A 12,821-nucleotide genomic window follows, 5' to 3' on the forward strand; every position below is an offset into this window, starting at 1 on the left:
GTTCTGTTCCTTTTAATTCTATGTGGTGTCCTGTCTCGTCCCCCTTGATTATTTCCCAGGTGTGTCTTTTTCCTTGATTACTCTCCCTGTGTATTTAAACCCACCTGTGTCCTTTGTTCCTTGTCAGGTCCTAGTCTATTGGACTGAGGCCAAACCAGTTAGAGGCAGGCTGGTACAGCAGACACCTTTAGGAACATGACAGACAATGAGCCCACAGAAAGTGTGAGACATTATAGCCTACAGAAGTCTAGGATAGAGATGGACAGATATTCCTTTGTAGAACTTATGGAGAAAAGCTGGGTAAACGCTCTAAGTCAGCCTCAGTCAGACATAGTCGGTCTTTTCACCAGATTCATTGTATTACCAACAACCACATTCGTTGACACAATAAAAACATTCCTAAGCTTCAAAAATAGTGGGGTAACTCTTTTACGCCACTGTTTTAGCTATCTAATAAAAGGAAAGAAGACAGATTGAAATATTTTTGAGTGTATCATAATAGTTTAACAAAGAAGAGACCTTCAGATTTAAGAAGTCTTTGGTCATCCACTAGACCAATGGCCTTTTCTCATGTTCATAATAACTCTAACAAGTGTCCTCTTGCAAGACAGTCGGAAGAATCAGTTGATGTTGAATAATAGTCTGCATGGATCATTGGTGGAATGAAAGTTGTTCAAAAACTAAAAGGTGATGGCAAGACTTATTATAATAAGCATACTGATATTACTTTATACCTACGTAAGAATGCTGGATGTGGATTATAGCTCAGCTTATCTGTTGGCAGAAATGCAATACAATAATCTGAATTATGCTGTCAATAGTAGGTTAAGCATCTGAAAATAATCTTTTTTTATATTTTTACCTCAGAATTTGTCATTTAATGAGGGTGGTATCCTCCCTCATTCTGCTATGTCTCTATGTGGCCATCATGGGCTACTATTGTGTAGCCCATGATGGAAAAACTCACAAAATCTGATAAATAGGTTAATACAGCATCCTAAAGTCTATGTAAGTGTACATTTCTACTATTACTGATTAACTTTTTTATAACTAACAAACTAGACAAAAGTGACATGCTAAACAAACCCCCACCAAACCCCCAACATACACACCAGTTAAGGTTATAGCCCAAGTCTGTAACTTCAAATTACAGCTCATAATCGCCTCCCATAGCGAGACAGTGTAGGCATATCATACATTTTATGACTCCTTAGAGTCTGTTGAGTATTTTAGTCATTAACTCTTGTGTCCCTGATGTCCCTGGATACCACTGGGATGAAAGAAATGTATCTAGTTTGGTCAAAAGGTGTGGAAAAATGTGTATTATTTTTGGTTTAACAACCTCTGATGACCTCTGTGTTGGTTAGAGAGACCCAAAACCTGATTCAAATGAAAGCCAAGAGTGTCCCCTATAAGATGATACCAAATATTGCATTATAGACCTTTGACAAATGCCCATACCATGACCCTAAACCAGAGATACACCAGTCTCAAAATACAGAATTTTTCCACAGGGGTTGCTTACTTCATAAACTAATAACTATGACTCAGCCACCATTTTGGAAGGGCTATCATACCAAAATATTAACTAGAGACATGTATCTTTTCAAAAAATATTGATAGACTTTGCCACTCTGATGGACAAAAATGTCAAATTTTGGCCTCTGGCCCATGGACTAACAAATAAACTCTGTAAATAATACAAAGAAAAGAAATTTAAAAATAAAGTAACAAAATTCAAATGGATAAAGAAAAAAAGAAAAAATAGCTCCAACAACTTCTAAAGAGCTCGTCACAGTGCGGAAATAGATAGGTAAGACGCCTTCGACGCACTTAACACACCTATAAATGACACATAAAGCCTTTCAAAGTAACATATTAGTATGAATTGGTATTTTCACACTTGAGCGCCTACGTGTGTTGCGTTTACTTTCCAATATCCGTGTTGGTCTCAGTTAACCCTTTGTATCATACCGCTATTTGCGTTCCAGTTTTATTCACAAATGAAGCACTGAATTGAAGGTAACAGTCACTTGATTGAGCTATAAAATAGCACTATGTTCCAAGGAAACTCATAATTCTCATGATTAAATATCCTTTCTGCCGCACCCTGTTTGCTTTCTTTTCTTTTCTTTTTTTTTTCTTTACAACGTCACTGCTGGGTTGCCATTTAAGCATCTCCCCCTTCGGAGCGTTCTGCGTTTTCAACCGTCTTTCTACATCCTTTTCTTAGTCAGATGTCAGCGCTGATGCGACATATGTTTGTTTACTGCATGGGTCTTTGACAACAGATTACAGAGTTTATATGTCTGGCCATTAAGGAACGGGAAGCAATCACAGGAATCAGCAATGCAGAGCTGCAGACCTCACTGTCCTGATAGAATCTGAGGAACACTTAGGATGGAAAAACGACAAAGCTGCTATTTGGGCTCTATTTTTATTTTTTATTTTTTTCATTTCTAACCAGGACAAGACCTTGTTTGTTTTCTAATTCACAACGGAGAGCATTTATTTTTTTCTTTACTACTGATGCTATGAATAACAGTAAGGATGTATTTATTTAAATTCTCCTACTCTAATATAGATTGTAAATTCACATTTTTGATAAAAGGTTATTCATTTGAAATAACTTTAAATATCAATTTTTGACTTTTAAAAGTAAGGAGGGATGAAATTACCCCTTGCTGTCTACATTGTGTTGCAGGGAAACGCTTTGGTTGAAGTCATCATTCTGTGTGTTTATGCTTTTGACCCATATAACAGATAGGGCCCATATCCTGATGATAACACGGTTATCACAGAGACCGAGAAGGAAAACATAAATATATTTCAAAGCTAAATTTCTTTTCAGGATATTCACAATCAGAAAGGCTTAGAAACAGACAGATGAGTATCTTTGTACTTAGTCAATCTTAGAAATAAATACAGATGTATCTGGACTGAAAAATAAATAAGTTGCCCTTTTCTGTAAAATGACAAAACTCCATATAAATTTGCTTGTATAACATTTTTTAATTTTTTTATTTTTTTTTTGTTTATTTAAGAGTAAAGAAATTTTATGGCTGCCCTGACGGTAAGTTGTTTCTCCACCATTAGCACATTTAGCATTGTATACAGGAGATTGACTGACAGCACTAAGACTCCTCCTGGCTGTGATTGGTTGTTTTTGGTCAGACGTGCTGCATTTTTCCAGACAGCAATAGTAGCTCAGGGAGGAGGTGGCGGGCATCAATCTTTTCACAAACTGTCTCATAACATATCAGCTGTTAATAAGTAAAAAAAAACAAACATATTCTTTATAAAAATTACATTCTATAACTGCGACTTTAAGGTCACAAAATCCTGTCAACTCTTCCTCTTTCCATGACTTGTCTTATGTAACAGGTGAAGATGTTTACTGGTTGATCCAACAGAGATGATTGCAGTCAGTATGCAGGCTTCCGTATTCTTCCCAGATCTGCTAAGATTGGCAGGGACCGTGTGTTCTCTTTAATTTGTCTGTTCAGGGTGTGACCTCACACGTCTTAACTCTTCAGCTGCGACTGTTTTGCCTTGCCGACCAATAAACCATTTATTGCACTGATTTCCAGAATTTGTTCAACGTGCTCTTATCTTGTTTGAGGAATGTTCACTTTGTCTCAGCTTGTCTCACGCTCCTCTGAACAAACATCACCCTTGGACTGTTCTGTTATAGGTCACAGATGCCACTGTGGCATTCACAACTTGTAGCACATCTGTCTCAAGCCACCGGGTTGCATTGGTAAATGATAAATAAAAGTGTTCTCTTATTTGTGTTGTGGGTTTGCTCTTTTGTATCTCGTCGAGTGTATGCAGGGTACTGAATGTCATCTACAACGGCTGAGGAGAAGCAGCATAACAGCAAACATGTAACACTCTCACTAGGTTTTAGAGCTGCAGCATGTGATTAAAGGAGAGCAGCCTGTCAAGTCAAAGCATGCAGTGCATAGTTTCTGCTGCATGTAGAAATGTTCTCTCCTGATAAATGTTGTGATCAGACCCACGTGTACTGGCACTATCCTCAGATACACAATGTTTGGGACCATTCTTAGCATTCCATTTGATCCTGCCATTTGATGTGTTCTCTGCATATTGTACTTATGAACAAAGGACATGTATCAGAGTCCTTTGTTCATAAGTACAATATGCATGTACATTCCAGTGGCAGCTGGATGAAGCCCAACCACCAAATTTGGATCACTGAATGCCAAAAAAGAAAGAAAGAAAGAAAGAAAGAAAGAAAGAAAGAAAGAAAGAAAGAAAGAAAGAAAGAAAGAAAGAAAGAAAGAAAGAAAAAGAAAGAAAGAAAGAAAGAAAGAAAAAAGGAAAGAAAGAAAGAAAGAAAGAAAGAAAGAAAGAAAGAAAGAAAGAAAGAAAGAATGAAAGAATCAAGCATGTATGTACAATCAAACTGCTCAACCACAACTGCATGCCCAGACCTTTCTGTTATTTTCCAATCTCTTGGTTTGGGTTACCTGTCTTGCTGCACCCTGTGTGTGATGGCAAATGGAAAATTTTGGATTATATATGAATAATAATGTGTAACCACCACACTCACATCCTGAAGATTAAAGTGTTTGTGTAAACTGCCTAATTTTGGTTGGCAATAAAGTGAAGAAAACAAAAAGAAATGTGTTTCACTCAGGAAGCAGAAGGGTAGGTGTGGGGATGTAAGTAGATGTTAACTCAGAACCAAATCTCAAACCATAAACTGTCACATCTCTGATAAAAACCTATTAAGATAGCAAACAAGCTAAACTCAGAGATAATGCTGCTCATGTGGTTGTGTGGCATTTAGTGAACTGTTCTATATATTTTCATGAATTTCTATTTTTGGATGGTTTTATAATCTGATAAATGTTCCATTTGGATCAACGTCTTCATCTTAGACTTTAAATGAAACTTTGTTGGATGGAAGCAGATGTGAAGATGGAAACAAGAAAAGGAAAGGGGTCAAATAGAAAACTGGCCACATGTCAGTAAGGGGCCAGTATGGAGGTTTTCCAGACAAATCTGGCAACTAGCTGTTTTTCTTTTCCTAGGTTTGACGGGTTAGTTTTATGTCGGATTTCTAAAACCAACTCAAAGAGAACGCCAAGAAATTTCACCAGAAACATATAAATCAGCGGTGCATGATGTAACATGATTTCCATTTTGGTCATGTTAGGTGAGTCTGATTGTGTCCGATTAGACATTTGAACGGATCTGACGATGAAGAAGTCACTCAATGCAATCTTTCTTTCCCCTGCGACATTCTTTTATAGTCGGTGTTGCCTTGTTTGAACCAGTTTCATCAGCCTGTCGAGAAAAAGAATACCCAACCAGCGACGGACAGTGTTGCCCGATGTGCCAAGAAGGTAGAGAACAAAAAGCAAACAAAAGGCAAACCGAAACTGGAGCCATTTTGTGTGGTTTACATATTTCCGTTGAACAAAACGCTCAGCATTTTATGTTGAACGTTGAACGTTGCCTTGGCAAACTTAAGCAAGAAAAACTAGGACAGAGCGTCAATGTTAAAGCGATAGGATGAGACATTCGAAATAAAAATAACGTCAGCATTTTAAAACACGCAATGCTTTATACCAGGGGTGTCGAACTCGTTTTGGTTTGGGGCCAAATCACGATCATGAGATCATGGATGCTCTTAAAGGGCCAGCTGTACCAGAATGTTGCCCTGCGACAGACTGGCGACCTGTCCAGGGTGACCCCGCCTCTCTCCCGGAACGTTAGCTGGAGAGGCAGCAGCAACCCTCCCTTAGTGGAGACCCTCTAAGGCCCTTATAAGGGCCATTTTCTTTGACCCTTATAAGGGTGTAAAGAAAATGGATGGATGGATGGATGTAAACAAACGGTTAAAATATCAATGAATCCTTAAAATAAAATATTATTGAACAATTTTTCAGTCCCTCTACTATTTTGTGATACTTTTTTGTGATGTTTGCAAATAAAAATCAAAGTGTTTGTCATACTAATTTGGAAATATTTGCACTTATTTTTGATGGTAAATGCAATTTTGTATTACTCACTGTATAGATCTGACATCTACTAAAACTGAGGCAGCTGTTTATTACAAGTAAGAAAGTTTTTTTTTGACAATTTTTGAGAAAAATCTGCAATAATCTCCCAATTATGTTTTAGCACAAAAATTCACAAATTATCGTGAATTTCCATAATAATTCTCAAGAAACTGGAGGGACTGGTTAACATAATTTGGCAGTAGATAAACACTGCATTGATTTGATTGATAGCATAATATTTAATCACACTTGGTGTTTAGTCTGGAATCTAGAGGGCCACATTTGTGTGGCGGGCCAGATTTGGCCCACTGGCCTTGAGTTTGACACATGTGCTTTATATCATAAGATCAGAGGTGTAGCCCACCCAAAACTGAATTTAAGAGTAGCACTACTTATATATTTGTACATAAATAATAATTATCCATGGAATGACAAGAGTTAAAAAAAAATATTTGGCATAAAGTTGAGTTGGGGATGTAAGTAGATGTTTAAATTTAATAATTTGGGGATAAATTATTTTAAAATATTAAAAGAATTTAATATTTTTAAATTATGTCAGGCGGACAAACAACGTAACATTATATGGAAAAGTTAGTATTTTAAAGACTAAAATATATACATATACACTACAAAATACATTGAAATATATATTACAAAACAAGAAATCATACCAGAAAATAAACCTTTTCCAAATGATTATTTTATCAATATAACCACCAACAATATATAAGTTACTGTATCTTCACCTTCAAAAGTCTCATCAGATTCAGACAGATATGAAGATCGGAACAACAAAGCTTGTAGTAAAATAATTATTCTCATTTTGACAAACTGCAGCTGTGTGTCTGTATCTGTTGAGGTTTTGGAGAAAACATGTTTGTTCTTCATTCAGTGAAATTACACATAGCAGGTAGAGTATTACTCAAGTGAAAGTAAAAAAAAATGTAGTGCAGTAAAACTACTTAGAAGAAAATATTTTCCAAAATGCTACTCAATTAACTTAGGAAAAGTAATTAATTTCTACCCCCTCTGCTTAGGATCCACACAGTGGAAAGAAAAAAAAAACTATTTAAAGAAATTTGAAGCACCAGAACTGATCAGCATGCCATGAAAAGAGACAGAATAAACAAAGCAGCAGCACTACAAGGTCTTCGAAAAGAATGTTCTTTCTCCTCTTTGACCCTTATAAACAATAAAATCATCCACAATGTTTTCTCAGACAAAAATAGCTGACTTCCCAAGAGATGTTAATCTGTTGTCTGCTGCAGGAAATGTGTTGACTAGCTAGGACAGGTTCTCCGTATGACCCCATTTCAAACAGTCTCTTTTTAACTTTATTTGGAATCTTAGCTATAAAGAAGCCTTGTTGTACCTGAGCTGATGAAGATCTATTTCTAATGAAACAATTATCCTGCTGTACTGTTACAGGAACCGTGGTTGGCAGGGACTGCACGGCTGAGTCAGGAACACACTGCGTCCCCTGTCAGACGGGAACCTACATGAACCAACAAAACGGACTGAAGAGGTGTCTCTCCTGCTCCACCTGTGGCCGAGGTGCAATCAGGGAAACTGAAAAGACGGGACATTTGATAACAATTTAAATGGTGTTAACAAGTGCTTTTATTTTCTAGAGCTTGGTCTCTTCGCGAAGCAGAAGTGTACATCAACATCGGATACGGTTTGTGATGTTCTAAGTGGGTTTTTCTGCAAAAGTTTAATCGATGGTACAGGATGCAGCACAGCAGAGAAGCATTCAGTCTGTAAGCCTGGAGAGAGAATAAAGCAGCCTGGTGAGTCTGAATTCATTCGTGGACTTAAAACCATTTGTGAATGTTGGTGTGTTTCTGTGTTAAACTGTTTGTGTTTTAACAGGAACCAGCAGACATGATACAGTGTGTGAAGCTTGTCAGCCAGGCTCCTTTTCCCCAGATGGAGTGACCTGCACTCTGTGGACAAAGTAAGATAACAGGACCTTTCAGATCTTCATTTCATTCCACATGCCCCAATCTTCCTCAAAATGAACTGAAACATCCCGACTTAAAATGGGGTTTAAAACTTTATTTCAATTAAAATTTTATGTAAGAATATTGGGAATAACGTGGGCACCGGTGGCTCAGGAAGTCGGAGTTTGTCCCGTTATCAGTGGGTTGCCAGTTAGAACCGGAGCTTTGTTTGCCCTGCATGTTTTAGGCGTTTCCCTTCTGCCACACACCTGACTTTCAGGTGTAGCACATTGCATGCAGAGGAAATCCTGCATTAATTTGAATCGGGTGTTCTGGAACAGAGACATCTAAAATATGCAAGGCAGTGATCCCAGAATCAATCAACACTGATTGAAATCAAACAATGCAAAACATGGACGTTTTACTCTAAAAGTGCCAGTTCATTAAAGGCAGAACAAGTATGTATAAATTTGGTAATAGAAGACTAAAATGTTTTTCTTTTTTTCTCAAACAGATGCTCTGAAAACCAAATCACGGTCCAAGACGGAAGCTTAACAGCCGATGTTGTCTGCAGCAATGGATCAAGACACAGATATTTTCTGTCGCTGCCAGTTGTTTGCTTCTTAATACTGTGCTTCTTAATACCTCTGTGTTCCAGAGGTTTTGTAGTGATTTGAGTAACTGTTTGATTTAACTGTTTTATAAGCATTAAAACTTCTGCCTGTTAAAAGAATGTAGTTATATAGCACTGCTAACATTTACTTGAATAACCTTTTGGGAAAAGAGACACTAACAAGACTATTTTTACTGCACTGAATTTTTGTCTTTTGAGTATTATTGCTACTCTTACTTCAGTAAATTGATTGTACATTTAACGAAGTAGTTTTCAGAGAAACATCAGACTCTTAGATTTATTCCATGTATGATCTATTGTTTATTCAAATTTGAACATACTTAGTTTACATTTTATACATGTTACTGTTAACATCCCGGTATTTTGTATTAATAAACATGGTTATTTTAATTGAAAAGTTACATGAAGGTTTGCTTATGTATTTATATGAAAGTAAAAGTTCGTCTACTCTGAATTTGAATTGAGACAAAAAACTTTAGCTGTCCAGTACAACAATTTTGCATGCACTGCGCATTGTCCACCAGATGGCGCCTCGCGACTTTATATTTGTGAACATCAACGATGAAATATATTTTTTATGCATATCCCTAAATATTTCTGCAACATCACACCAGTAAGATAAAGTATTTGACTGTAGCACTTTAAAAACTTTAAAAATTATATTGCAAGATATAATTATTTCATGTCTGCTGGAGAAGCCCCGTTTATTGCTACAAGAGGAAAAACGAGAATAATGACATGCCAAACTATGAAAATATAATACTTTGACAAGAAGTTACAATAAACAGTTTATTAAATTTATTCAACAAAAGCATTGCCAGTCTCTGTTTCCGTGTTAGACTTGTTGCTGTGGCAGCCATGGACAGGAACAGCGGGACAGGTGAATTTGGATTACCGTAACCACTGATTATGGCCATTCTATGGAATGATAACATCCGAAGCGAGTGACTCCGTCAGGTATGGCATTGTTTTTATGCCACATTAGATTCGTCGTGTTGATGCATTTTGACACGTGCTTCAATTTTCCGCCGCAACACGCAAACTTCCCCATTCACTAAGTGCGTTATAGGATTTGTTGCTGGAAAGAGGAGACCAGCTGTACAGGCAGGCTGCGAAATGAGATGCAGGTGATCGGTTTGTGTGATCGGCAACAAGAGACCGTGATCGGCGATCACCGATCATACACTTTTTCACGGAAAACGGCCGATTATGATCGGCACACCTCTAGTATTAGGTGTTAAAACAATGTTTGGTGAAACTAGCCAAAGAAAATGTGGATTCATTACTGTGAAAGTACGTACAAAGTCCACACAAAAAATCAACAAAGCCTCCAGGGGCCTAGGTCTTTGTTCTACGCCATTTTGCGAGACTAACAGTAGTAATAGTTTCGTCAGCCATTTTGCCCTTACGTTTCAATAAAATAATGTGAAGTAACCGTCAAAAATAACGCAGTTAGCAAGCGACACTGACAACTGCTAAATACATAAAAAAATGATAGTAATAGAGATAGCAAATTAGATAAGCTGGTGCCTAAAACGATTAATTAAAAGGCAATCGACGTCTGTACCCAGCTGAGGTCTCCGTTTATCTCTATTCAATTAATTTAATGGCTATGACAGCGAAGGTGAAATGTACGGAAGAGGACTAGGGCCACTGGAAAAAAAAAATTCTGACTCAGCTTGACAGCAATTCTCTCTCACTATGGTTATCAGCCCCATTGATAACCAACCATTCTTATCGGTAATCACAGCTGCTTGTCGCTGATAGAACCTTTTTTTTTTTTTTTTTTTAAGCTTTTTTTAAAAACGTTTATTTACAATTTATGTGCTAGTTTGAATAGGACATTAAGAATATTTACTACAAATACATGTCAGACGTAAGACTTTAATTCAGTATTTAAAAATAACTCAGTAAAATATAAAACCGGAGGGTTTTTGTTGTGATTGTTGTTAGCTTGATTTAAAAGCCTTTTTTAAAATTTACCAACTATTTTTGAGTATGATATCAATCATTTACACCAAATAAATTTAAGAAAAATTAAGATGTATTTTCTTTTGTGATTGCATGCCAAACTGTTCTGTAAACGTTTTAATATTTTTGATTGAAATAATAAAAAAAAAAAGGATGGATCCCACAAAAACCCAAGAAGAAGAATAAGCTGACGTCATCTTATGCGACACTTACACACTCCGGTGAGTGGAAACCTGCATCTGTCAAAATGTTTTTTAATCTAAAACCAAAAATACCTCCAAAGTGTTACGTTATAAAGTCACTGATGGTAGTTTTAGAACTTAGTGACAGTAGGATTGTGAGGCGAATTGTTGAAGACACGTTTGTAACTTTTACTTTGGAAGCTAGCTAAAATAGCCTGTCAGAGGCTAATTGTACCTGTACACTGTACTTGTGCTTAATATGTTTAATTAGCCATGATAGAATCACATAATAATGTTTATAGTCATGCTCGTTGTTGCCACTTTGTAAAATTGGAGGGTTGCCAAAACATCAGTACCCCTAGGCTGTGATGATCTTAAAGTTTTGTTTATGAACCCTGTCTGAATACACTGATTGCAGCTAGGTCATTTACTTGAATCAAAAACGAACTTGCATCAGTACAGGCAAATTTCTTTCCTCCTGTCTATGTTATTTATTGCTGTTGCAAGCCAGATGAAGAGAAGTAAAGAACTGAGAACCTGATCTTTGAACAGACAGAGAACATAGGTCAGGAGCAGCCTGGGATGCTTACTGAGGAGCATCCAATGATGACACCAGAGAACCAGGAAGAGACTGTGATAGTGCTTGATTTAGTTCCTGTTTCTCCTCCTGTTATCCCATCCTCTGTCTTTTCAGAAGAAGAAACGACCCAGAAGCATCTCTCCAGCTGCCTCTCTTCCCACTCCGTCATCTGTCTCCCCCCATAGATCAGCCACATCTGCATTCATGTCACCTGCTGACCATGCCATCTCCTTAAGTCAGGGTGGCCAATAAGAAGAGAAAGCGTAAGTTTTGTTTTCTTTACATTCATGAATCCAACATGTCAACCTCTTTAGCACGATTCGTACCTATGGAGATCCCAGGTAGAATTTGTGATTGTCCATCAGAGTGTTTGAGGATCAAACCAGGACAGGCAGTCACTGTGGTCATCCTCAATAACAATTTTTTGAATGACTCAAAACCAAAATATAAAAAACTATATTATCAAAATTTAAATAACAGTCTACTTTGGCTGTGTGAGTACTTTGACGTACATATCCCAGAAGAGCTGTCTGACTCCATTCTTGAACGGTTATGCTCTTCAACATTTTGGTGTAACTGGTTAAACACACTTGAATCAAATGGCTGAGGTACCACCTCATTCATTCAGCATTCAGATCATACGAAGTCCTGGTAACATCAAAATTAATTGAGTGAGATGTTTTGTGCCAGAGAAACAGCTAAAATTTGAAAGACACCTTTTCTTGATGCCTGGTATTTGGACACCTATGTCCTATTTTCTGTTTTTTTATCTCTCATTTTAAATCAGACAGGTAAGATCTCGGCTGACAGCTTCCTGAAAAGATTTTTGAGTGGGAAGCCATAAGATATGAGTTGGATAAAATGTTAAGGAAGGATCCCTTCAAGTGTCAAGCTTGTACCTCAGATGTGCTTTCAGTTTCAGTGGATGGAAACTGCAAGTATTACCATTTATAGAATGCAACAAGGTATTGTAAAATGTGTACAATATAACAATTCTTTGTACACTCCTGATCAAAATCTTAAGACCAGTTAAAAAAAATTGCAATAATTTACATTTTGCACTATTAGATGGATCTTAAGAAGGTTCTAAGTAGAGCTTCACAATGTTAAAAGAAGAAATCAGCGTAAGAGACAAAAACTTTTGAGCGGGGAATTAATTGAAAACTGCATTTACACTCAAACATGACTTTTTCAGCTGATCAAAAGTTTAAGACCATAGCTCAAAAAAACCCAAAAACACCCCAAAACAGAAATCAAAGTGTCAGAAAAAAAGACTCAGTAATGAGTAGCTCCACCATTCTTGTTGATGACTTGAAACAATTGTTTAGGCATGCTTGATGCCAGTGTTTCCAGGAGGCTAGTGGAAACGTTGCTCCAAGTGTGGAGCTTCACAAAGGGCATCCACTGTCTGGAACTGATGTCCATTTTTGTAAACTTCCCTTGCCATCCATCCCCAAATGTTCTCAATTGGGTTTA

At 37.1% G+C, this 12,821-nt stretch overlaps 1 protein-coding gene across 1 annotated transcript; it reads left to right on the top strand.

Moving 5' to 3' along the window:
• The first annotated feature begins 5,020 nt into the window (after positions 1 to 5,020).
• Positions 5,021 to 9,010, top strand: LOC103150455 (tumor necrosis factor receptor superfamily member 14-like). The gene is made up of 6 exons (XM_007570078.2): positions 5,021 to 5,185; positions 5,283 to 5,375; positions 7,464 to 7,589; positions 7,667 to 7,825; positions 7,908 to 7,992; positions 8,493 to 9,010. The coding sequence occupies exons 1-6, from the start codon at positions 5,161 to 5,163 to the stop codon at positions 8,653 to 8,655; spliced, it is 651 nt and encodes a 216-aa protein (XP_007570140.1). The 5' UTR covers positions 5,021 to 5,160; the 3' UTR covers positions 8,656 to 9,010.
• Positions 9,011 to 12,821: the final 3,811 nt, after the last annotated feature.

Source organism: Poecilia formosa, unplaced genomic scaffold (assembly GCF_000485575.1).
Source record: "Poecilia formosa unplaced genomic scaffold, Poecilia_formosa-5.1.2 Scaffold255, whole genome shotgun sequence".
Classification (NCBI taxonomy): Eukaryota; Metazoa; Chordata; class Actinopteri; order Cyprinodontiformes; family Poeciliidae; genus Poecilia; species Poecilia formosa.

Coding starts and splice junctions, on each gene's coding strand:
- LOC103150455 (XM_007570078.2), top strand. CDS start 5,161: ATGATTTCCATTTTGGTCATGTTAG. Junction 5,186..5,282: donor TTCCATTTTGGTCATGTTAG/GTGAGTCTGATT, acceptor ATTCTTTTATAG/TCGGTGTTGCCTTGTTTGAA. Junction 7,590..7,666: donor CTGCTCCACCTGTGGCCGAG/GTGCAATCAGGG, acceptor TTTATTTTCTAG/AGCTTGGTCTCTTCGCGAAG.